The 26,020-nt window shown below is 40.1% G+C and overlaps 1 protein-coding gene across 1 annotated transcript in view; it reads right to left on the reverse strand.

Moving 5' to 3' along the window:
* Positions 1-691: 691 nt before the first annotated feature.
* The window catches only part of DCT (dopachrome tautomerase), a 35,344-nt gene continuing 10,015 nt past the window's right edge, over positions 692-26,020 (reverse strand). The window contains exons 3-8 of the mRNA XM_003980474.6: positions 24,214-24,314; positions 23,914-24,080; positions 21,506-21,685; positions 19,697-19,832; positions 6,748-6,949; positions 692-3,307 (exon numbers count right to left, since the gene is read on the reverse strand). Coding sequence (XP_003980523.4) covers positions 3,135-3,307; positions 6,748-6,949; positions 19,697-19,832; positions 21,506-21,685; positions 23,914-24,080; positions 24,214-24,314 — 959 coding nt within the window. The 3' untranslated portion in view covers positions 692-3,134. The remainder of the gene's footprint in view (positions 3,308-6,747; positions 6,950-19,696; positions 19,833-21,505; positions 21,686-23,913; positions 24,081-24,213; positions 24,315-26,020) is intronic.

Consider the following 26,020-nt stretch of genomic DNA (forward strand, 5'->3'; position numbering starts at 1 on the left):
CAACCTGACCTTTAGAAGCTTAGATTCTAAACATGGAAGCGAACACCACATACTTCTCTGACTCTAACTCCTTTCTTCTGCGTCCCCAACAAAATGATCGCAAGTTTGCAAGAGGATCAGCAAATTAGCTGCTGCAGGACCTTGCCTCCCCAGTCAGTGACTTCAAGTAGCCACCCTACTCCCCTACCTTACCCCAAGATCAGTCTTTAGACTGTGGAGACATCGAATGTAACTCGTCACCTGGGAGTAGGCTGCTGTCTGGTTTCTCTAGCCCTGCAATTGAGAGCCAAGAAGTAGCAATTGCTGAGAAACTCAGACGATAGTAGAAACATCAGTTTAAGAACTTATTTTCAAAAGTGAAGTAGTTATTATGTATTTTATACACACACACACACACACACACACACACTCACACACACATATTCCAATATATGTATATTGAGTGCGAAAAAGATGGGAATTGACGTTCACAAATTAAAAAACAATAGCCCCCAACAGATGGACAAAAGTCTGCAAAACAACGTGTTTTTTTTTTCATTTTTCTCTTTAATAATTTTTTTTACTTCTTGTTAATATGAGATTAAAATTACTCATTAGGATTACTACAATTAACAATGTTAAATCCTAAGCAGAACACAAATTAATAGCGAGGAATTTTACAATTAGAAGAGAGTTTCATTCACAAAGGAAAGGTAGTTATTAGGTTTAATTTCACTTCTGAATGTTTGCTTTATAAAAGCATTTCTTTCGAAACCATAATTCATTTACATACAATTTTTCTAATACTGAGGATAGAAACATATACAGTGATCTATTCATTTTCTTCAAGGTTGGAGTTTTTCCACTGTCATTGAGAAATACAACCGTACAATGCTTCCTGGTATTTTCTGACTTTATTTGCATAATATTCAATGTAAGTAAATACCAACTTTTTCATTCCAACAAGTTCGCTCCACCTTTAAATTTCATAAAAGGCATTCATCATTGATTTATTGTGATGTTAGAAAATGTTAGAAAATTTTATTCCTCTTCTATGAACTATAAAATTAGGAAATCGTTTCTCTTAGGAAGACATTATAAAACATAATGTTTGTACAAAGTTGCATTCACTATAGATAAAAGTAGCTAAGTGTAAGTGATTACCCTCTATTTCTACCTCAGATAGATCTTGCTTTAAATAAATCGTGTGGGAATATGATGAATGAAAATTCTGATGTACCTGAAAAGTAAGCTAGAGGTGGTTATTTGCTTTGTAGAATTATTCATATAGTTCATCTATAAGAAGTAATTTCCCCTGGTACTTTTAACATATCATTGATTTAAACGTAACTTTTCAGAAACACACCTACCATGCACAATTATGTCTTCATTTTAACGTTTCTCTTTTAGCTTAAAAACAGGATGTAAAACTGTGTTCCTCAACAACCCCAAGTTCGGAGAGTAAACCTTCCAGACTAGAGTACGTTCATGAAACTTTGCGGAATTTTCCATAGATACTGTTAAAGGCAGGAATGAGATCTATGTGTGGCTGTGGTTAGAAAAGGTCCACAAAGGACCCTGGGCTACCTTGATTTTCATGTGCTGAGCCCACTCTCAGATATACCTGTAGCTTTACGAGGTATATTCAGGCTCAAATTCAGTTCAGAATGGGCCTTGTCCATTTCTCTGGCTTTCATGGTCTCATTCCAGGGGATAACACTGCGTCTTGATGAATCTTACACCCTTTAGCACCACACCCCCCCTATGTAGAAAGTATCTAGCTCCAGGGTCCTCTTCCCACCCATTCTTCACACACATCCATTCCAGTAAAGAGGAGTTGAAATGAGTGGACACACAGGCTACCTTCTAGAACTCTGGCCTCACTCCTGAAGCACAGGTGCCAGATATGAGCAGAAGAAATTTACCTTGAAATCTCAGTAACTGTTAACTTCTCAGAAGTAGGGATCATCTTGGTAAGTCTGTGTATCTTAGTAAAGATTGTCCATTCTTATGTCTCATGATACAATGATTACTTAGTGGAACACAACCATTTAATTCTGCATTGTCGCATTTTGTATGAATGGTTTGCTTTTAAAATGATAAGACTTAATTGATTAGCATCCATAGGTCACTGTCAGTACAGCGCAGCATTAGTAAATCTAAAGTCAACTCTTAAAAATAAACCAACGGCATTATACATGAATAATTTCTCATCTGAGAGGCTACTTGGTAAAGTAATTCGTTCAGGATCAGCCAAATGAGACCTCAGAGTAATGAAACTCTAATCAAATTGTCCCATATTCAGGATTCTAGCCTCACAGCCTTTTCCAGACAGCCTTTCCTCGAAGAAGTGTTTCTATACTTGTTAGTAGACTTAAAACAGTATATTAATTAGGAAACTCTATAACTTAACCCTTCATCTATTTATCACTATAGGATCAATGTTTATCCAGCTATGGAATCTCATGATATGTCTACTGTTAAGAACTGCAGGTTTTGACAAATTCTGGAAAGTCTAATTTACGAAAGAGAATCAAACTGATCATTCATTCATTCAGTCAGTCATTCTCCATCCTATTTGGAAAATAGGGTCTTCAAGCACATTGTAAAGGCTACAGAAGAAAAGACACAGCAGGCCTCAGAAAGACAATCAGGAAGGCACCTAAAAGCATTGATGTTTAGAGCTAAACTCATGGAGACTCAGGAAGCACCTGCCCCCCCGTACCCCCACCCCATTACAAATGAAGACACTTGGGCTAAGAAAAAATCAAACCACGATCTTGCCCAGGTCTCAAATTACACTGACCTGCAAATTAAAATGAACCCACTCTATCAATTGTGTGTGTGTGCGCGCACGTGCATGTGTGTGTGTTCTCAGAACATGAGGAGGCTTAATCAGTGTGGAAGTTATTATCAGATACCATAAATTGTTAGCTCTACCTTAGTTTGGTGAGAGAAATAGCCTCAAACATTCCAGTTTGAGTCTGTTAAACAAGTAAACCAGCAACTACAGCTAAGCGTCTTCTGTGTTTGGGATAATCACTACAATAGGAAGAACCGTGTCAAACATCTTCAACTAAAGGAGGGACAGCGAGGATTCGTTTGTACATCGGCAGGGTCCTACGGCCGCTTCTCTAGGGAAAGGCGTGAGCCCTCTAGGCTTCTTCTGTGTACTTCTTGTTGCTTAAATGTGTCTCCACCAGGGGTGTGTAGCCTTTTCGAAGTCTTCTATACTGAAGGAAAAACAGCAGCACAAAAAGGCCAACCAGAGCCACCAACATTCCCATAACCACCAAGAGGGTTGTGGACCAACCTGGAGTTTCTTCAACTGCAATAAAAGCAGAAAAGAAGGGTTGACAATGGGGATTTTCATCAGCTGAATATTCTTAGAGAAGAAAAGAATACACCAATTTGTTTTTCACGTGCATTTTTTTGTTGATAAAGCAAAACTCTACCGGCCGGGATAAAATTTATCTTTCCCTTCCCCACCAACACTTTGTCATATCCAGAATTGTCTTTCTTGAGGAAATGGCATTCGATTATCTACGTACAGCTGATTGCATTTTTAAATTTCTTACGACAAACATTTATACAGAATAAACCCTCCAAGGAAGTATATAACTACTTTCGTGAGTTAGAATCTCATTTGTTAAAGTGTATGCTAAAATAGTATCTGGGGAACTGCAAAATATACAGCCCTCAAATGGAGAGTTTCAGCTACTTCTCTACCTGTTAATAGGATGATAAATGTGTGAGACAGGTCAGATTGGCTATTATAACAGGAGACATTCAATAGCAGAAGCAGATGAAGTTTGTGCCCATTTAAATAGTTGTGAATGTAATCTGAATCTTCCACATAATAAATCTAATACTTGACTTAAATCTATTTTATAAGCACTCTCCACAAAATTAATGGATTTCATTTTAATATACTTTTGCCAGTTTGTCATTTCTTTAAAAATCCCCTTCTCCTTGGTCAGCTATTCTTTTTTTTTTTTAATTTTTTATTGCTTGTATTTATTTTTGAGAGACAGGGAGGGAGGGGCAGAGAGAGGGAGACACAGAATCTGAAGCTGGCTCCAGGCTCTGAGCCATCAGCACAGAGCCCGACACGGGGCTCGAACTTGTGAAAGGTGAGATCATGACCGAGTTGAAGTCTGGCACTTAACTGACTGAGCCACCCAGGCACCTCATTGGCCAGCTATTCTTAAATTCGATTTCTCTGACCCGGGTTCTTACTCTACATCCTGCATTTGCCTAAATGTAAAATCCTCCTTCTAGGATTTTCCTCCAATTCCACAGATGGCCCCTACTCACCCTGAAGCAATTTCTCCAAGAAGATTGTTGGTAATTTTTCTCCTCCTGCTACAATCCAGCATCTGTTGCCAGAACCTTATTCTTAAAACACAGATTTTATTCTGCCATTTCTTTGCTCATGCATAAAAAATGATCGTTCTTTTAAATCGTGGTAAAACACACATGACATGTATTTAACCATCACAACTATTTTTAAATGCTCAGTTCTGTGGCGTTAGTGCATTCACACTGTTGTGTGACCTCACCACCATCTATCCACAGGATATTTTTCACCTTGCAAAACTGAAATAATATCTCCCCAATCCCCCAGCCCCCAGCCCCTGTCTCTATACATTTGACTACTCTAGATACCTCATATAGGTGAAATCATACAGTTTTTGCTGTTTTGTGACTGGCTTATTTCATTTAGCATAAGATCTTCAGGATTCCTTCATGTCATAGCATATGACAGGATTTCCTTCCTTTTTAAGGCTGAGTAGTAGTGTTCCATCGCATGCATGTGCTACAATTTGTTTATCCATCTAGCCCTGGGTAGACATTGAGTTCTTTCTTTTGTCGATTGTGAGTAATGCTGCTATGAACAGAGGTTTACAAATAGCTGTTGGAGTATTTGCTTTCGAATCTTTGCTGGATCATATGGTAATTTGATACTTAAGTTTTTGAGAAACTGCCATATTGTTTTCCGCAGAAGCTATATACCACATTACATTCCCCCCAGCAGTACAGGAGGGTTCCAATTACTCCACACAGCCTAAGTGACACTGGTTATTTACTGCTTTGTCTGTAATAGCCATCCTAATGGGTGGAAAGTGGCATCTCATTGTGGTTTCTGCCTAGCTTTTAAGGTCCCCAGTAATCAGATCCGAACTTAATGTGGGTAATCTTCTCCCCAAGCCTTCTTCTCCGACCAAGCGTCTTCACACAGTCCTTTATACAGACTGCACCTTTCACAGCTCTGTCCCTGCCCTTCTTCAGTTGAAAATGCTCCCTTCTTTCCACCTCACCTTCAGAAGATCCCCCACATCTTTGAATCTGATTCAAGAAGCCTTTCCCAAATCTTCCACTCCCTTCTCCGACCTTAGGTTACAGTTATGTCTCCTCAGAGAGGATTGTAAATTTCTTTGTCAGACCATTAAGTGAAACGTTAATTTGTGTCTTCTAATGAGTTAATGCCTTCTGGGCATATTTAGACTCTCAATCTATACCTGTTAATTAGCTGATGTCAGAGGAAATGGAAGAACGGGCAAATGCACCTCCCAAACTTTTTGATTATTACTATGTTCAATTCCAGAGAAAAAAATGAAGTTTCAAAAAGATATCTCAGCTGTCCAAAGAAAGGAAACTTCAAATAAGTAAGGAGAACAAGTAGGCAAAGTTGCAGGACTAGAAGGAAAAACAAGGGACAGGTTCCAGGGCCTGAAAGACTCTGAAGTCAGAGAGAGATGTGAGCTCAGAAGTCATTGTGATTACACTGTAGGCTGAGATTTAGGGAAGAGAAATAGACACAAACAGGGAAAACTCACCAGCAGATGGGCTGTGTGTTTTGGGGGATTCTTGACAAAGTAAGATATTTTTTTATTGTTTTACCTTTTCTCTCTCAGCCTGTCCTAAGATGGTTTAAATGGCACGTGGCGCCATACTGGGGCCTCAGCAAATAGAAAAATAGGTGCCTGTGTATAGACACTTATCAAAATATCCTCCCATATTCTGAACCAAGTGGGAAAAGCTAATAAAAAATCTGAAGCTTAAAAACATGACTTAAAGAACGGTGATGAAGAACACAGGTGAAGCCCCATGTAGTCCAATGTGTTGGCAGGCCAACATCAATCTCACAAACCCACCCAGCACGGGTGATATGGGCTAACTGGAAGCAATTGGTGTTGTCACAAGATAATGCAGGAGTGGATGAACAAACAACACAATCCTGTCTTTAATACAATTTTGATAGTGTACTCATCTTTTTTGCATTAACTTTGATTTCTGAAAAATATTGCATTGCATTATTATTTATCTCAATTCCTGAATTTTTTCGGTCTCCCCTTGAACTCTGTGCTCAGGGCAAGTACTGCACTTGCCTAACCCTGCACGCAGCCCTTCTTTAAGTGACGGCTAAGTCCTGCTAATTCCTGTCCACATGGGCCTAGTGCATTTTGATTTTATTGGGTAGACCTTTCAAACCATGGCCGGTATTTTATTGATTCAGATTACTTATTTATTACATATTATTATTTATTAATTCAGTCATCCAACCAGTCCATTTTCTGATGGTTAATTGGTCATTCCAAGGCACATTTTGCTAAGTATATATATATATATATATAGTAGAAAATTGCCAACTGACTTAACCAAACCTGAGTACTTCAGTGTAAGGTCTTGGTTCATATTTTGAAAAAGAAAGAAAAGTTCTTTAGAAGATGCATGAATTACCCACTTAGAAGTTGCATTCATTACCTGGTAGATCGATGGCATAGCTGTAGCCAAGTTGGTCTGCAGTTAAAAAGAATTCCACATTAGTCACGGGAGGGAAGAAAGGAACCATGTTGTACATCCGATTGTGGCCAATGGGCGCCAGTTCCTGAGGCCAGGCATCCACAGGAGGATTGGATCTTTTCATCCACTCATCAAAAATGGCATCAGTAAAGGAATGAAGTACCTACAAGACAGTTGGACACATGGCATTTGACATTGACCTGTCTGTTCCAATCAGGCCAATCAGATTGGAGCTTTCTTTAAAATGGAATGGTGTTCTTCTTGACATGAGGAACTTCTTTATACCCAACTTTATCTTAGTGGCATAACCACTGATATTTTTAATTCAGTTTTCAAGGCTGCATGGCATCTCTCCAAACAGGATCATAAACCTCTTTGTCAGTGAACAAACGAAAGTTCATTTGCAGATTTAACACTCATTTGGGAACATCTGATGCCTTCAGTAAATAAGTGTTAATTATTAAGTTGAGAATAAAGGCAAGTATGACAAGATAAATATCCTACTCAATATTCAGAAGCTTTGGTTTTAACAGAAGAGAAAGAGGCTGTGTTTAACGATGTTGCAACACAGACAGGAAGGAAGGAAGGAAGGAAGGAAGGAAGGAAGGAAGGAAGAAAGAAAAGGAAGGGAAGAAGGAAGGAAGGAAGGAAGGAAGGAAGGAAGGAAGGAAGGAATAAAGAAAGAGAGAGAGAGAAAGGAGAGAAGGAGAGAGGTGGAGGAAGGAGAGGAGGGAAGGGGAGAAGAAAATCTTCAAAATAGGTTTTCAAATTATTCTCACCAGGTCCAATCTTCTGTATACTCATTTTGTAACCCTCTCATTTGGATTTTGGGTGTTATGCTAGCAAAAGAGAATCTAAAAAATGTTGTGATGTGCACAGTGCTCATTTTTATTTCCTCAAGGAAGCTATTAAAGTCCTTTTCAAATACAGCAATTATTTCATGTTTTAAAATATTTAGTAGCAAAGTTTCCACATTTATAGCCCCAATTTTGCAACAGGACATAAATGTGAGAGTTCAGTTCAACCTTTATGCTGGGTTCCTCTTTTTATTCTCAGACTGTAAGTTCAAGGACTTATGGACACTGTCCCCTTCTTTTCCCCTGGGTCCCAAGTGACTATCATCCGAGAACCTGTCACATGGGCGCAGGGAGGTACTTATTCCAATAAATGCTTATTAAATGAATTCATTCACCCAACCACCATTATTCCTTGTACTCCAATTAGAACACTAGCCAAATTTTACTATAACTTGTTACTTATTTATCTGTTTTCCTCAATAAGACCCTTAATTCCTAAAGGTCAGAGATCAGGTCTTTCTACCTTTGAAGCATGACCTTAGCATGCAACCTGGACAGAGGTGATGTTTAATAAGAAGTTGTTGCCTAAAGACTGTGCCGGGCAAAGTAGTTTTATCTTTTGTACAATTCAACTAAACAGGCCCCTTTCTAGCTGGTGCTGTTTCCTCAGCTTGCAATGCTGTTTCATCTGTTTTCTGACATCGGTTCATCAAGGACCAATGCAATGGTTCCTGCCCTCGAGTATCTTCCCTCATGGCTCCCAGTCTGAATTCATAGCTCTCTGCACTTAGCACCTTTAACTGCATTGCCCTCCTGGCTTATGTTACTGTTGTTAATTTAGTCAATAACATTTTCAAATCTTACCCAAGGTTCCTGGTGGTTAGTTGTCCCTATCAGGCAACAGCGAGAACTTTCTGCCTGTATTGTCTCACATGGATACACAGAGGGTAGTTAAAGGAATCAAGTCATTTACTCAAGGGATAGTTTTTTTCCCTGAATGGATTTTTTACAGTTCATGGCAAAGACAATCATCTTAAGAAACAAAAACATCAAATGTTAAGACCCAGGCCGGGCTTTTGCAGAGATAAAAGATTTTTGTGAATTCTGAAGTCTCAGCTTTGAGTAGCAAAATTGAAGTTTCAAAGAAATAAAGGCGTAAAGTTTAAAGCAACAGCTTTGGAAGACACATGATATTGCAAATGATCAATGTTTCCTACAAGTAGAGTTTAGAAAAAGTCATCTTTGAGAAGGGGCATCAGCCCTGGAAAAAGGACTATGTGTTAGCTTTGGTGTAGGTCCCTGAAAAGGTTCCTCATGTCCTGGGAACTCCGGATAAGGTTAGAAGGTTCCCAGGGAGAGACGTTGTGCTTCCTCCTCTAGCTGTAACCTGGGGAGCCTGCCAGGCTTAAACACAGCTTTCACTGCAAGTATGGAGCCCACGCAGTAGGGGTGGAATGCCTAAGGACAGCAAGCACTCCTGGTTGCTTACCAAACATCCATTCTCCTCTTCTTCCGTTGTAACTTGCTTTGTATTTTGAGTGAAGCAATGTATCAAATTATCCCTGAGATTGAACTAGGTGTCTCTGGATCTGACTTCTAGGAAAGTTCTTTAAAGGTCATGGTCTCAGCTTAAGAGTGTCCCCCTTTCCCTTTCCATTTGTCTTTGCTGCTTCATGGAACATGGATGTGATGGTTGAAGTTGCCGCAGGCATCTTAACAGCCAACTAACAAAGTTAGGAAAAGAGGTCACTCACCAAGGGAGGTAGAGCAGAAAGACAGAAGGGTCCATGATGACTGTGGAGATACTACACCAGCCCTGGACTGCCCGCCACTGGGGCTCTTTTACATAAAGAGAAAAATAATCCTCTTTTTTGCTTGGACTTCTATAACAGGTTTTCTGTTCTAAGCAGCTGAACCAAACCCTATGTGATACATAGAAAAAGTATCTAGAGGTGTACCAGAGTGCATTTTGCAAAGAAAGCCACACAATATCTCGAGCTTTTAGATACTGAGTTCAAGTCAGAGATCAAACTGTGATTAGGAAAAGAGAGAAGGGATTCTCAAGACATGGAAAGATCCAGATTCAGTACTGCAAGAGGCAAATAACTCTTGGAAAGCACCAGAATTCACCCAGTGCAAAGTGTAAATAATTAAGGAGGAGACAAGACTCTGCAGCAATTCATAATTTGGGGAGATAAAAGAACAGGAGAAAAGTAATAAGGAGAGATTATAGGTCTCAGCAGGGCTATAAAAACATTATACAATAAATGCTCTAGTAGGAGCTATACACAGAGTAGCCAATTTATAGAATGTAGTAAAAACAGGCGAGTGTGTGCTAATGAGATGCAAAGAATGCGATAAACCCAATACCACAAGCAATAACATCCCCCACAATAAGAAGTCATGCAAGCTGTAGAATAGGTATTTTTGTTAGAATTGTGAACATTGTTCTTGAACAAGATGCCTTCAATTGCTCTTGAGAAGCTAATAGTATCTTTGTTTGACACGAATTAAAAGTGAGCTCCGTTAATCTCTCTTTAAGGGCCAAATGTAATTTGAGGGTAACAAACAAAAGCAAAAGTAAACTAACAGTGCACTGATATCGCCTTATGTCTGCTACGGAGATACATAGCTATATTTCCGAATTAAAAATGGAGCGCTTCAGGGGTGCCTCAGCAGCTCAGTTGGCTGACTGTCTGACCCTTGATTTCAGCTCAGGTCATGATCCGAGGGTCATGGGACCAAGCCCTGTGTTGGCCTCCTCACTGAGTGTGGAGCCTGCTTAAGATTCTCTCTCTCCCTGTGCCCCTCTCCCCTACTTGCACTCTCTCTCTCTCTCTCTCTCTCTCTAAAAATAAAAAAAACAATAATGATAAAATTGAGTGTTTCAGAAATGAGGTTACAAATTTTGGTACACAAACCTAGTCTCTCTTGCTCCAACAAACTAAGGATAGGTACAGGAAGAAAAAAGCTTCACCTTGGAGGCGGTATTGAAGAAAATGTGATTCTGTGGGCTTTCAAGGTAAAAATTTTTAAATGCAACCCTTGCAGAAGAAAGCAATCAATCAACGGCTGTTGTGCTTATAGACATAAAGAAACTGGGATAAAATACAGGGAAGGCTTCTCTTTTTTGGGATCACTGGAGGATAAAGTTACTATCAAACCTAACCTTCACTTAGATGTCTACACGTTCGGATTCCTGCCACAATGACCACAAAGACACTGGTACGTCACCAAAGACCAGCACACTGGTGCTGGTGATGTCCAGAAGACATCAGTCATGGTCAAAGTGAGTATTATTGTGACAATGCTCTGCTCGTCTGAGAACTCATATGTAATCCCTCGGAAGTCACACAATAGACCCTGAGTTTCATATGGGAGGTTCCAATTTAGAACTTAGGGTAGAAGGCACAAATAAAAAGTCAGGTTGGGGGGCGTCAGGGTGGCTCAGTCGGTTGAGCAGCTGATTTCGGCTCAGGTCATGATCTCACAGCTCATGAGTTGGAACCCCGTGTCGGGCTCTGTGCTGACAGCTCAGAGCCTGAAGCCCGCTTCGGATTCTGTGTCTCCATCTCTCTCTGCCTACCCCCTGCCCCTGCTCACACTCTGTCTCTCTGTCTGTCTCAAAAATAAATAAACATTTAAGAAAAAATAAAAGTTAGGTCGGAATTTCTAAATAAGAGAATTCCTGATTGTAATTCCTAAAAAAACGAGATCTCATCCCGCTTACGACTTTATGATAATATGTATGTATTCTTGCCTTGTTCTAGCAAGAATCTGAAGCAATATGCGATCAGAATGTTGGTTTCACACTTCCCTAAAGAAACCATATGTAACAGGCATGAAATAGTTCAACAACACCCAGCTTCCACTGAGACTACGCTGTGCCACAAGGAGGCGGATAGGCCATACGCAGCACATTTAGTGAGACAAGAAACAGTCATAAGAAAAAAGGACATTTCAGCACTAATAGTCTTGCAGGCAGTGCTCAGCCAGGATGTTGTGTGTTTTCCATTTTGCTCATACGTCTTCTCCCTATCCTTCCCTAGCCACTCTCTCACTGCATCCTGAGCAGACAGAATGGAAGACATCTTCGGGCATTTTGAAGGAGTCCCGTAGATAGTCCACATATACTTGTATTATAGCATTGTATGCACAGTATACATAAGCGTACTTAGAATATATATAGCATAATTTATTTAAAAGCATGTATTTAAAAAGAAATATCAATTATGTATGGTGACAGATGTAACTAGACTTACTGAGGTGACTGTCTAGTGATATATACAAATATTGAATCATTAGGTTGAACACCTGAAACTAACTTAATTCTACCTGTCAGTTATATCTCAATTAAAGAAAAAAGAACTATCAGTTGAGCCCCTGAGGAAGAAAGCTTATATTTCAAGGATTAAACTTGGAACACATGCAAACAGAGGACTACAAGAGGTTCTGCTATCAGGACGACAGCTTTAAAAGAAGTCATTGTATGTCATAAGCAGGTGGGAAAGAGGGAACCACAGGGATGTTAGAAGAGATTCTAGATAAGAACTGAGGTACTCCCAGGGCATGCGTGTCTAAGGGATCACGAAAGCACTAGGAGAAAGGAACCCACATCAATGGTCTAACCACCTTAGATTTACATAGAAATGTGGTTTGCCATTATGCTACTTAATTTCATCCATAATGAAGTGCATATAGTTCATTTCTCAGTATAGGTTGAGTTCTCAATAGAGCATGGGTTTATCCGTATAAAGTATAGAGTTGAAAGGAATTTCTTCAGGTACCTTTTAGCTCCTGCCAAGTTCCAAAGCCAAACTATCTCCCAGACTGAGCGAATAGAAATCCTGCCACCCTGGGAGGCCCAGCTCAAGTGGATGGCCAGCCACCAATACCTCGGCTCTCATAAAACTCACCAAGATGTTACACTACTTACGAATTAGTGACTTTATCTGAGACGTTTAAAAATACATGTATTGTATAAATAAATGTAGCATTTTAAAAACTGGAACATTTAATCATGATAAAACCAATGCCCTCTCTTTTCAAAAGCCAAGCGAAATTATTCAAACTTGCCTTTCACCAATTAGTGTTAATTCCTATTAACATGATCTAACAGGACTAAATTTCCTCAGCTATAATAAAAGCTATTGTGAAAGGATTAAATTAAGATTGTCTAAACTGACAAAAAGCAGATTGTAGCTAGAAGACTCAACACGGGGAAATTTTTTTTCTTTTCTATAGCATTTTTTAAATTTTATTTAAATCCAAGCTAGGTAACAAATACGTCATAATGGTCTCAGGAGAATTTAGTGATTCATCATGACATATGACACCCAGTCTCATCCTGACAAGTGCCCTCCTCAATGCCCATCCCCGATTTAGTCCTGCCCCCACCCAACACCCCTCCAGCAACCCTCAGTTTGGTCTCTATATTTAAGCATCTCTATGGTCTGCCTCCTTCTCTGTTTTTATCTCATTTTTCCTTGAACTTGGGGAAATTTTTGAGTAGGAAACTTATCTAAAGATCTCTGTTCAGCCACTTACTGGTTCATACACTCTTGTACACATTTTTTTAGCCTCTCTGACCTTCGTTTTCCCCATATTTAACATGAGGAGGGCAGTCTAGTACACGCAGTTTTGTGTAGTTAGAGATTGTGTTTGCATGATGCCTACTATAGAGACTGGCACATTAACAGATGCTTAGCAATGTAAACAGTCTCCTAACAAAACGTACCAAGCACCAACTTAGTGCCAGGTACTGTTCTAGACGTTGGGTGTGGTGTCAATGATCAAAGTGACTTCCCAAACCCTAGTGAAACCTGGAAACTACATTTTTGTATGAACAGAGAATTCGATTTATGGGACAACTAAAATGTCAGAAGAAGATGTGGTATTTTGTTACTGACTTACATAGAGAACAGATCGCTTTCACTAATTCTCTTATGAACCTTTAGTTGTTCTTTTTTGTCTTTCCAAAAGTCATTATCCTACAAGAACAGATAGATCACAAAAGGGAACGTAAATTCATGAAAAGATTCTGAACTTCATTATGCAAATTAAAGCTCACTGAAATGCCATTTTCACCTATCCCATTAGCAAAGATGAAAAAGTGGAATAGCACACTGGATTAATGAGAGAGAGTTGGGGAACTGCTACTCTGCTGCATAGCTGGTTGGAGGGAAAATTATCCAACCTTAAGGAGGGTCATTTGGCAATATCTAGTCACCTTTCAAATACACTTATTTTTTTTTTATTTTTTATTACATTTATTTATTTTTGAGAGGCAGAGAGAGACAGAGTGTGAGCGGGGCAGGGGCAGAGAGAGAGGCAGACACAGAATCTGAAGCAGACTCCTGGCTCTGAGCGGTCAGCACAGAGACTGACGTGGGGCTTGAACCCATGAACTGTGAGATCATGACCTGAGCCGAAGTCGGACGCTTAACCGACTGAGCCACCCAAGCACCCCTCAAATACACTTATTTAATCTTTGACCTAGCAATTCTGTTCTCACTTACCCTACATGCTCATGCACTGTAGCATTGCTTGCAAAGCAAGAGACTAGAAACCACCTACATGCCCATCGATAAAAAGCTGGTGAAAAATTTCAGGATAAATCTGCACTGTAGAATACAATAGAGTCATAAAAAAGGAATGAGAATGCCCTTCATAAATGGATACAGAAAAATTTAGAATAAGTATAAAAAATGAAAAGGAAAGGAAAAAAAAACACAAAAAAATGAATTCACAGAATGTTTATAGTATGCTACCATTCAGATAACATATTTGTATATTCATAAAATATATCTGGAAGAATAGGAAAAAATGATAATGGATAGCCTAGAGAGACTTCATTTCATTTCATGTCTTTTATATTTGAACCTCTTATGAGTATTATCTATTTTTAAATTTTTAAATGAAAACATTTAGGAAACTATGTAACAACCTAAAATGTGTGCATGATAGCTGCAATTGTGCAAACATAGACTATGAGAGGAAATAAGCAGAAAATTGAGATGGAATTATGGACATGTAAAAACTTTTTTGCCAATATTTCTGTAACTATAAATCATTAGGAATCATAAGCTATTAAAAAATTTAAAGTTGGGGCGCCTGGGTGGCGCAGTCGGTTAGGCGTCCGACTTCAGCCAGGTCACGATCTCGCGGTCCGTGAGTTTGAGCCCCGCGTCGGGCTCTGTGCTGACAGCTCAGAGCCCGGAGCCTGTTTCCCATTCTGTGTCTCCCTCTCTCTCTGCCCCTCCCCCGTTCATGCGCTGTCTCTCTCTGTCCCAAAAATAAATAAACGTTGAAAACAAAAATTAAAAAAAAAAATTTTAAGTTGACATAAAACAACAATAATTTAAATACTCAAGGTATTAGCCTAATTATGATTTTTCTTTCATAAGAAAGATAAATTAAATGGATCCATTTTTAAGTGCTTCACTCTTGGGAAGAGAGAAGCAAAATGTCCTATATACATCTTTTTAAAATTTTTAACTAGGGGCACCTAGGTGGCTCAGTCAGTCGGGCAGTTAGGCATCTGCCTTTGGCTCAGGTCATCATCTCACAGTTGGTGAGTTCGAGCCCTGCATCGGGCTCTGTGCTGTCAGCGCAGAGCCTGCTTTGGTTCATCTGTCCCCTTCTCTCTCTCTCCCCCGACCTTGCTCCTGCTTGCTGTTTCTCTTAAAGAATAAATAAACATTAAACATTTTTAATAAAAATAAAAAATTAAATTAAATTTTTAACTAAACGCATACTAACTTAGAAACATTTCATACTTGTTATGACCTATTAATTAGGTCATGATGACCTAATTAATGACCCATTAATAAGGGAATTAACTTCATGCGGTCCATTAGATTTTTGTTTGGGGAAACTCATTTTCTCTTTTCTTGCTTTATATTCCTAAATTAATGGAGCTATCTTACGCAACCATTACTCACTGTTAAGAAACGCAAATGGTGATAAGACTACTTATACATCTTATCCCCTGTAGAATTTTCAGTGTATAAGGTGACAAACACATGAGCTGTGCAGTGAGTATTGTATGTGCAACCTATGAATCCCCCAGCCACTTGAAATTGAAAGTATTAGTGCTTGCCAAATGTACCTTTCTAAAAGGAGAACATCCAAATGCAGCCCTACGAATAATAGCTTTGAAATTGGGAAGAAAACGTTAAGTCTCTGACATAGTTTCTTTCTTGGCAAGTAACTCAGCTACTTAACTTTAGGGTCTATTGGATTTCCTCCCTCCCCACCCCGCCGCTTAGATAATATCTAAATTCAGTATTGAAGACAGCACTACTTAGCATTTCCGTGACCTAATCTTATTTTCCATGATAAATGTGTGCATTTCCGTCAATTACCTTATGAATTATTAGAACTTCAGAGACTGGTTCAGAGTTTTTTCCTGTATTTTAACATTATATCTTTTACTCTTTATTGTGATCACATACAACTTTGTACCTCTCTTGCTTGAAGAGATTTCATGAAAATAATTTTAATAAGTGTGGTATGCAATATATTTGCATAAATTGCCTCATGAATTTGAAATTCTAGAAGCTATCACTCTTTTAATTGAAATGCTTTAACCTGGATTTCAATATGTGAAAAAATTACTTAAGGCTGAATTGGCTTCAACATGAAACCCTAGGTAAGTAGCCTAAAGAAACTGTGAGTTCTGGAACTCATGCCCAAACATTATTCCTTCCGTGCCTGCAAAGAGAGGCTTTGGCTTTCTGTCTATTTACATGCACATGACAACAGATACCAAAGAAAAACAGAATTTTAAATATTAAAGGTAGTAAAAGTAATGAAGATAAGGATGATTAAACATCTAGTAACTTTGAGCCACATGTAAGTCACAGAATTAGAATTCCTCATCCATAAAGCCATAATGTGAGCTCCCAGCTAGAGCAGGAATGAAACAGACTAAGGAGATAGTCCTACAGAGAAGGGACATTTAATTCCTTAGAGCAGGAGTTGGTGAACTAAAAGCCTGTAGGCCAAACGAAGTTCACCACCTGTTTTTTAAATAAAGTTCTATTAGAACACCACACTCGTTCACGTACTGTCTATGGCTGCTTTCACACTACAGTGGCAGGGTGAAGTAGTTACAACAGAGATCATTTGGCCTGCAAACCCTAAAACATGTGCTATCGATAGGGCTATTCACAGAAAAGTGAGTGAAGCCCTACATGCTTACTAGGCATCCTCCAAAGAAGGAGATAAGAGGTAACAATCCTTGAAACTTAGGATGCTGAAAAGCAAATTACCAGCATCGCCTTTATTTCCTTTACTAGGAGAGAAAGGTCATGTGGGGGTGTATAATCCGTAATCAGTCAGAAGATTCTGCCGTTCTCCCCCTAACATTTTGGAGTACTGGGTAAGGAGTGGTGTCGCATTTTTCCTCATGAATAGGGACAGTGTGTATGCATTATACTGTTGAAAACGTATGCTCTATAAAATCTTATTTAGAGAAATACAGTATCGGTAACGAGATGTGAAGTTATATACCAGAGAAGGGAGACACAAGAACTCCTTGGCATAGGCTGATGGCTGAGACAAGAGCCGGAAAAATGATGTGAAATATCAAGTCAGAACCCATGAATGAGGCAAGCATCCTACAGAAGAGCGAAGACAGCTGTGGAGGCTTTAAACAGAAGCCCCCACCTTGCTGGAGGTTGGGACTAAGAGTCCACATTTCTGATGACCCCTTCGTGTTTTCCTACACACAAATATGAGGGCAGAAACGCTTTTTGGGGAAAAGAAACAGCTCCATCCACTGCTCTGTATCCAGATCTCCTATAACTCACCGTTGCCAGGAGTTCATCCATCCGGGAGCCAGAAAGCTATCTAGACCCTCACACCATCATGCAAGCTTAGAGCATTGTGAGCTATACCTTTACCCTCCTTCATATCTCCTTTTTTTTTTTGTACCTTGGGTGGAGTAAAAATAATAAATCACCTCTGAAATAACTCTGACTTTGTGCTTGTCAGTAAAATTGCCTTAGGGCACAACTGTCTGCTCTGGAGAACAAGATAAAAAACCTTAATTAAGGTTTAGCAATTCAAAGCCAACATATAGTTCTCTAATTCTTTCCCAGAAACAACCATGAAACACATTGTTATTTTACGATAACTGTTGTGTTGTACTTGGCAGTTTCTAAAGCAGCTTCATATTATTCTAATCTATTAAGTGTTGCATTAATGAGCACACCCTCCTCCGACACCGGATCGAGCCCCGTGACCTGCACTTTGCAGAGTGCTCCATATAATTCAGTAAGACTCCCAGGGTTGCACAATTCAGGACTAAAGACAACTTACTTGACTTACAATCCATTGTTCTTTTGACTATGCCATGTGGCCTTCCAGGAGTCCAGAAAAACAAACTGCTATCAACTGATGGTTTCAGGATACACTGTGATATGGACTGAATTACGGCCCCCTCAAATTCATACGTTGAAGCTCTAACCCCCAATGTGTATTCAGAGATGGGACCGATAAACAGGTAATTAGCGTTAAATAAGGTCGTATGTGTGGGGCCCTGAGAGGATGGGACTGGTGTTCCTATAAGAAGAAACACTAGAGAGCTCACTGCCTCTCTTTCCACTTAAGTACACATCACCAAAAGGCAGTGGTCTATAAGCCAGGAAGAGAGCTTTCACCAGGAACCAAATCATTCAGCACCTTGAACTTGAACTTTCAGCCTCCAGAACTCAGCAACCTGAGCTGACTAAGACCCATTGTTAAGATTAATACTAAGGTGAGAAAAACTCTAGGAAAAAAATAACATAAAGTTATTGCTACAACATACAATCTATACTAGATAAGAGTTTAAATTCAAAGCACTGGCAAAATAAAAAAGGAATGGTGGTGAAATTTCTTCTTCTAATTGCTTAGAAACTCTCTCTCCAGGACACACAACCCTGAAGACGGGGTTAAAATAGTAGATGGTCAGTTAAGTATCTGTAAAGCAGAGACACTGCTTTAGGGGTTCAGCAGCTGAGATACAAATGTGTAAGATGTCTAAAGCTTCTACACCAACGCTGGCAAGCTGTACTTGAGGGGCGGAAAAGCAGCCTCTGGACAACCTGAGCTGACCTGGCACTATCAGGGAGGCCCGGGTGTTCTGCCGAAGGTAGAACAATCATGGGACATCAACATCAGACAAAGTCACCCTGTGACCCTCCGTGATGGATCAGGACAAAACCAAGGCAATTCTGCACCAGTGTCGGAGTGCAGACAAAAGTGAACAGTGTCCAAACCGCAAAATACCTAACATGAACTTTAGCCCTTTCCTGGCTAATACGAGCGACTGCCACTGCTCTCTCAATTACTAAAAATTGTTGGGAGGGGCGCCTGGGTGGCTCAGTGGGTTAAGCGTCCGACTTCAGCTCAGGTCACGATCTCGCGGCCCGTGAGTTTGAGCCCCGCGTCGGCTCTGGGCCGATGGCTCAGAGCCTGGAGCCTGCTTCCGATTCTGTGTCTCCCTCTCTCTCTGCCCCTCCCCCATTCATGCTCTGTCTCTCTCTGTCTCAAAAATAATAAAATAAACATTAAAAAAAAACCGAATAGTTTTAAAAAAAAAGGAGCAGCTCATTTATAGGCAGAATGCTTTGCAAAATCAGGGGGCCTAGGACCAAATGCCAAACAGGGCCGTGGACTTGTGTGCTGCTCCGAAGTTGCCAAGTGGTTGGGTTCCATGCAAGGGTCATGGTGGTCCCACCATTCATCTTCAACACCACTCATCTGATCATTGAAAAATTATTTCCATGTTACTAATTTATTATATAAATTATGCTAAATTGTGATATGATTTATAATATCATTATGCTAACTTATGAATCCACCTCTGCACTATAAACTCCTGTCTGGGGTCATTCCAAAGCTAATCATCTCTAAAGCATGGGTTTCTAAAGAGGAGACTTTAAATGCCATATAACCACCTGTGTGGTGTAGAGTAAAATGAATTCACATATGAATACATCCCAATGTTCACACAGAGAAAACACACACACACATACACACGAAACCTTAATCTTTCTGAAAAGCAAATACATCCAACGTATTATCTAGAAAATTTTCCATCTATTCTGAGCCTTTGAACATACCACAAAAATGGGATCATTGGCAGCAGAGTGTGGCAAAGCGCTTGTCCCGTTCAAGAAGGAATGAACCAAGTTATGCAGGCTCATCATTTGAGAGTCCAGGATCCCGTTTGCTTTATCAAACCCTTCCAGGGCATTCCTGAGAGAAATCAATATGTCAGCAACGAGAGTCACGATTGACAAAGGTCTCTTTTTATCGTTTCCAACCTAAATAATAGTCTTCTAACTTGAGATGGGGCAGGGAAAGGGGAAGCTCTGTCACAGCTCATTAACTGCAACTTCGTCCCAACCTTTAATAATGATCTTAATAAGGGGAGGGAACTCTTGATCACTGCTACTACTGCACTGCTCAGTAGTGGGATTACACCTCTTTTATATGTACCGTATGACCAATTTTTACCTTCATATCTGTCTCCCATGCCAGGCTATGGACTCTTAGAAGACACAGACTGTGTTTTCTTGTGATTTTTATTGCCAGGGATCAATACCATGCCCAGCACATGGCCAGTGATCAGAAATATTTTTTGAATTAATATAAAATCTTATATTCCCATTTCTCAACTAAACAGACCTCTGGCTTGAGAATGAGAAATAAGTATGGATGTAAATCATATTTTAAACAAAGATGAATAGGGCTTCAAAAAGGCATGATGGATAGATTCATGGTCTGTGATCAGTTATATTCAGTCTTCAAAACATATCTCCAAATTTTTCTTACCCTTGTCTTTTTCCCCTCCCCATTTTGTAGGAAATTCAAATTGTCTTCATCCTAACTCAAGGATCCTCAGATTTAAGCGTACATGGGAATCACTGAAGAAAAACACATATTTCGTGCCCCACTTTCAGAGTTTCTGGTTCAGTTGGTGTGGGCTGGGTTTCACAATCTGTCTTTCCAACCAGCTCCCAAATGATGCCCGTTATGGTGGTCTAGGCACCACACCTTGATAACCACTCCTTTAACTCAAATCTATAAAGATTACACTCCATTTCAACAGCATGTTTACTACAGGAAAAAAAATGAATGCATACTCCTTCTCAAACCGTCTTAGGTGTCAGCCTTTACATGACCTTGGACACTACTTGAGGTCTGTGTCTAATGCCAACGCAGACTCTGAGCTCTGCTGCACTTAGCACAGCCTCTGCATTTACATTCAGTTTACTCCTGTCCAGCCCCAAATAACACATTGGTCGTATAATTTACACACAGTTAGAGAGACCCTGGTTTGGAAGACCATGAATCTATCCACCGTGCCTTTTTGGAGCCCCATTCATCTTTGTTTAAAATCTTATTTACATCCGTACTTATTCCTTACAATTCTTAAAGTCTTTTTAGAGGGAGAGAATTATTAGTTGGCCTTTAAATTTCAAGTATTGTAATGTCATTGCTGTGCTATAATTTGAGTTGAATTTAGTCTGTAATACTCCTCGGAGATCTTAGACCTCACTGTTATGGTCTATGGCTGATAAATTTAAAAGAAAAGAAAAAGAAAGAGCACGAGCAAATGTTTTTAAATACTATATTTAATGAAGTACCCTGGTTCTGAAGACAGTGCTTATATATGTGCCATAATTAGAAATACAAAAGATGGTTTTGAATAGCTAAGTTAGAAGATATTAAAACCACACTACCCATTAGAGTGGGTGGATGATGAGTTTCCTAACAGTGGCTCCTTGTTATCCTTGCTCATCAAGCCCTTACTTAGCTTTGTAAATGACTCCCAACACTGGATTTCCTTCCAGTTCATTACAACCACAGGCATGAAAATCTAAAATATTGTAAACTGCCAGTCTAACAGAGCTCAGAGCACCAACCTGAAGCTGAAGGTAGAGTTCTGGAAGAAAGGGGGATTGTCAAACTTCTTGAGAGACAGACAGTCTTGCACATCTTTTAAAGTTGGCAATTTCTCACTGTTTCTTCCCACTTGATTTCTTCTCAACAGACCTTCGGAGGTTCCGTTACACAGGGTGACCCGGCGGTTATAATCATCTAGGCTAAGGGTTGTAAGGAGAGTGAAAATAGTATGTTTTAATTTGTGGCTACTATCATAACTTTGGGCCAAGCAAACCAAGCAAAAACTTAGTCATAATAAAATCTTATTATAGTTACCTTACAAGGGTCAAAAATATGTGGTAAAAGTACTATCTCCAAAAGTAATTACGGATTAAAGAGTTTCAAAAAACCAGATGCATAAAATATGCATATATATATGAAGATAAAGTACCGTTCCGTTGGAAAGTATGAAAATTTATAAGCAAGATGGTGCCTCCTAGGAGGTGCATTTGAATGATGAGTAACTGAAGAGAGAGCAGGGTGACCTGTTTTATACCCAGCTAAGCTAGTGTTGGCAGAAATGCCTGCATAAGGCTAGGAGAACATTTTGGGCAAACTGAAGGCAAATGAAGGGCACCGGAGTAAAAACAGACAAAACTAGGTAGAGGAGAGATATTAAGAAAAAAGTTGCATGAGAAAGTGTTCCAAGATGGCAGGGATAGCTATGTGGTAAACACAGAGGCTGAGAAGGTTCCGCACCCATAAAAGATTACACTCTACAAGTTTGTTGTGGCCTAGAATTCCACCAGTAGAGCATTATTTCACTGCAGGAGATAAAATATCAAAGATGTTTCTGTGTGGGTTTTAATGGGTAAGGGGATAGTCCTGGGTCTGTGAGAATAGAATCAGCGCACACGTGAGGATGAAAGAGGCCAGTACCGAAAAACAAGGCAGAAAGGCCTCCAAGGCAGCATTTCCCAAGTGTGTGCCTGTGACACAGTCTGTGAAGTAAGTGTGTCAGAGTTGGGTGAGTTTAGGCTCCCTCTAAGAGTACACTTCCATAGGAAAGTCTCAGAAATGTTCTAAAATGTAAAACCTTTGTAACTCAGCATTCCTTAAATGTGTTTGATTGGACCACCTATTAATTCCCCAAGGAGCTATGAGAAATGGGGCTTTATGGGATTATGGCATCATGTCAAAAAGCACTTCTTACATCCCTGCATGTGGTAGGGCACTCTCCACAGGGCTGCAGGAAAAGCTCAGAATGGAGGAGACAGGATCCCTGCCAGCTTGACCTGCACCCCTGCAGACACGTGCACACCCACACTGGGGGCGCTGACAAGGAAGCTCGATGCCATGGAGCAGGAGAAAGACACAGGGCGGGGGAGCTAGAGCAGTCTGGTTAAAAACAGGAGGATTTGGAGGAAACAGATGAGTAAAGGAAGGCAGAAGAGCCTTGTGGGGAATTTTTCCTGAGATGTGTGCCAGGGAAAAGGAACCAATCTAAGGGATCATGGAGGACAGGGTTCCCTATGGGTGGCAGGTTGCTCATCTGCTTATGTGTTCTTCAGTATTTCAGAGATCATTCTCCCCTGCCCCATCCCTGGTCCCTCTCAGCTCACCATCGCCCGATGGTGCAGCCATACCAGACTGCTTCCAGAGACTTCTATAGCTTCATACATAATGTTCCCTCCACCTAGGACACACTCACCACCCCACCCTACATGTGCTTAAGGTCTGTGCCTCCGCATCTTAGAGGATTTCCCTGCCTCTCTTCTTGGCTTTCCACTTATACCTATCATGATACTTTTCACGCTGTATTGTAATTTGTTTACACACGATCTGCCTTTGTAAACATAAAACCATAGTCAAATGGGAAGCTCTTTTATCCATCCTTGTATTGCCAGTACTATTTCGCTGCTTGGAATATGATCAGTGCTTAAGAATGTTTGGCTGAATGCAGAAACTACTTCTAATTTTAAAACAGTTGATCTGGGGCACCTGCGGTGGGGGGCTCTGTTGGTTGAGCATCTGACTCTTGATTTGGGCCTGGGTCATGATCTCACAGTTCGTGGGATTGAGCCTCGCATCTGGCTTTGCGCCGACAGTGTGGAACCTGCTTGGGGTTCTATCTCTCCCTCTGGGCCTCTCTCCTGCTCGTGCTCTCCCTCTTTCTCTCACTCTCAAAATAAATAAACATTTAAAAAAAAGAAGAAAACACTTGATCTAGAAATTATGACCAAGCACATTCAATTCCATACCTGCATTTTTTTTTTATTAAGGGGCTTAGAATTTTTAAAAATCCTACCTCCTTCACGAAAATAATTTTCAGCAACACGGAAACAGAACTCAACACACATTAGAAATAGAAATATAAAGTGCCTCTCCATCTCTCAGACACAAGAAAATGTGGTCTCTGTATTTCCATTGCAGGTATATATGCCATTACCTATCACAGATAACTTCCCAGCTGGAGAATCTTGAGTTCCGGCTAATTAGAGTTGGATCATCTTGTCTTGCTGCCCCAAACAGCTGGTCTGTGCACACGTCACACTCGTTCTTTCCAGTGGCAAAGTTCCAGTAGGGCAAAGCAAAGGACTCGTTGCCAATAAGGCGCTAAAAGCAAAGGGCAAGCCTAGTTATTTAACTCATAGTATCAAATACAACAAGAAAGCATGGAAAGCAAAGACTGTTATGGGTCTTGACCAAATGCAAAATTAAAAGTACCCAATGCATAGTTTTGACCAACCTGGAGATCCCTTTCCAGCCACAGCAAATGGTACCGGTGCCAGGTAACGAAGGCAGGTCCTTGGTGTGAGAAGTCTATGGCCTTGTATGGGCGCCCTGGTCCTAAAGCAATTGGGAAACATGCTAAAGATCGTGGAATAGAATTGTTCAAATGTCAAACCCTTACCCCATTGGGATGGGTCTACAGAGCCAATAAGTCCATGCTGTTTTAATTGAAAAAAATTGTTTGGTTTTATCATTTATCCCTCTGAGAGCAACAACAGCAACAACAGAACAATTTCGGAAGCAACTAACACTTTTAGGATAAATTCTCCTTCATCTCTCAGAAGTTTGATTGTCAACAGAGATCGAGAGAAATTCAGGTCACTTTCAGCTTTGAGAGCCCTGACATATATTTAATTTTTAAGCAACATTTCATTAAGATGAAATAAAGGTATCCAAAGGAATAGACCACGAAGCCCTCAATGAAATACGTTTTCAAAAGACATTTATCAACCTGTTCCTTATAAACGCACACATTCATAAGGGAGGGATTAATTAATAGAAAAGTAACTTCAACTGCACTTAGTCCTAATTCAGGCGTTTATGAAACTGGGAAGAACTTTCCGTTCTTTTGGGTTTCGCCTCAGCCATTGATCAGTTAAAACCACTAGCTGACAAGCATGGTCACCAAGACTAGAAGAGAGAGAAATACATCCAAACCAATTTGGCTGGCCACTGGAACTGCCAATTGTCGTGAAAAGCTGCAGGCAATTTAATGACCTCCTTACTGCCTGTTCTATGCTTCTTCGTCTTTCATAACAGCTTTTAGTGGTTATGTAGAAACTTTAGCTAACTTTAGTTCTTTTTCAAAGTGCCTATCATAACTTCAGAAAGCGGAACAGACACAAATATAAATTTACTTCCTAGATCCAACCAGAAATTACAGTCTTCTGTCCCTCCAGAGAGACTACTCTTTCATAAAGCAAAAATTCCTCAGAGTGATGACAGGAAAACTACACAGGTTTATAGCCAGAAGAGCCTCCTTATCTATCGATAAAGAAAGACAAATGCTTACCCGAGAGCAAGATTTTAAAGGACTCACACTGAGGAAAGAATGGTTGTCACGGATGATGGCTACATCATCCTTTTTAAGTGTGTCAATTCAGAACGCAATTTAATATTCCCCAAACTAATGACACAAAATCCAGCAATAGGGAACCAGTGATAAACCCAAAGACAGGCAATTCCCATGGGAATCTGACTATGCAAAGTGAACTTGATGTCTTCATGTGCCCTGACCCTAACCAGGGACCCCAAAAGTGGGGGTGATAGGTAGAGCCAATCTTTCAGAACTGCACCGAGCAGAACTCAGAATGGATTCACACCCCCCTGGAATGTACTGATGTCTGCGGCATTCACTGACTCAATCCCAGCTGGAGTACACCATATTATGGGCACCATGAATGATGATGATCCGAAAGTCTAAAGACTAACACATGCGAGTTTAATGAAACACACTCTCTCCGCACACTCTAATTCTGCACAGAGAAGCGTCATGTGCTTTAGCACATGTTCAGTTAATTCCTCTAATTTGAAGAAAAAGGTCAGAGAGGGCTTCCATGGCCAGATTTAGAATGTTTTCTTCTGGAATCAAAAGGAATTTGCCTCCTCCGCTCCACCAACTCTTGCCTTTGAGGGGAAATAGCTTCACAGAGGAGAGTTTAGACTTTGAACCCAAAACACGAACTCCAGGAGAAAACGTTTTCGAAAGTCAGCCAACGTACTGGTAGAAACTGCTCCATCCCAACTTCAGGCAGCATTTTGAT

The sequence above is a fragment of the Felis catus genome, chromosome A1, assembly GCF_018350175.1.
Source record: "Felis catus isolate Fca126 chromosome A1, F.catus_Fca126_mat1.0, whole genome shotgun sequence".
Lineage (NCBI taxonomy): Eukaryota > Metazoa > Chordata > Mammalia > Carnivora > Felidae > Felis > Felis catus.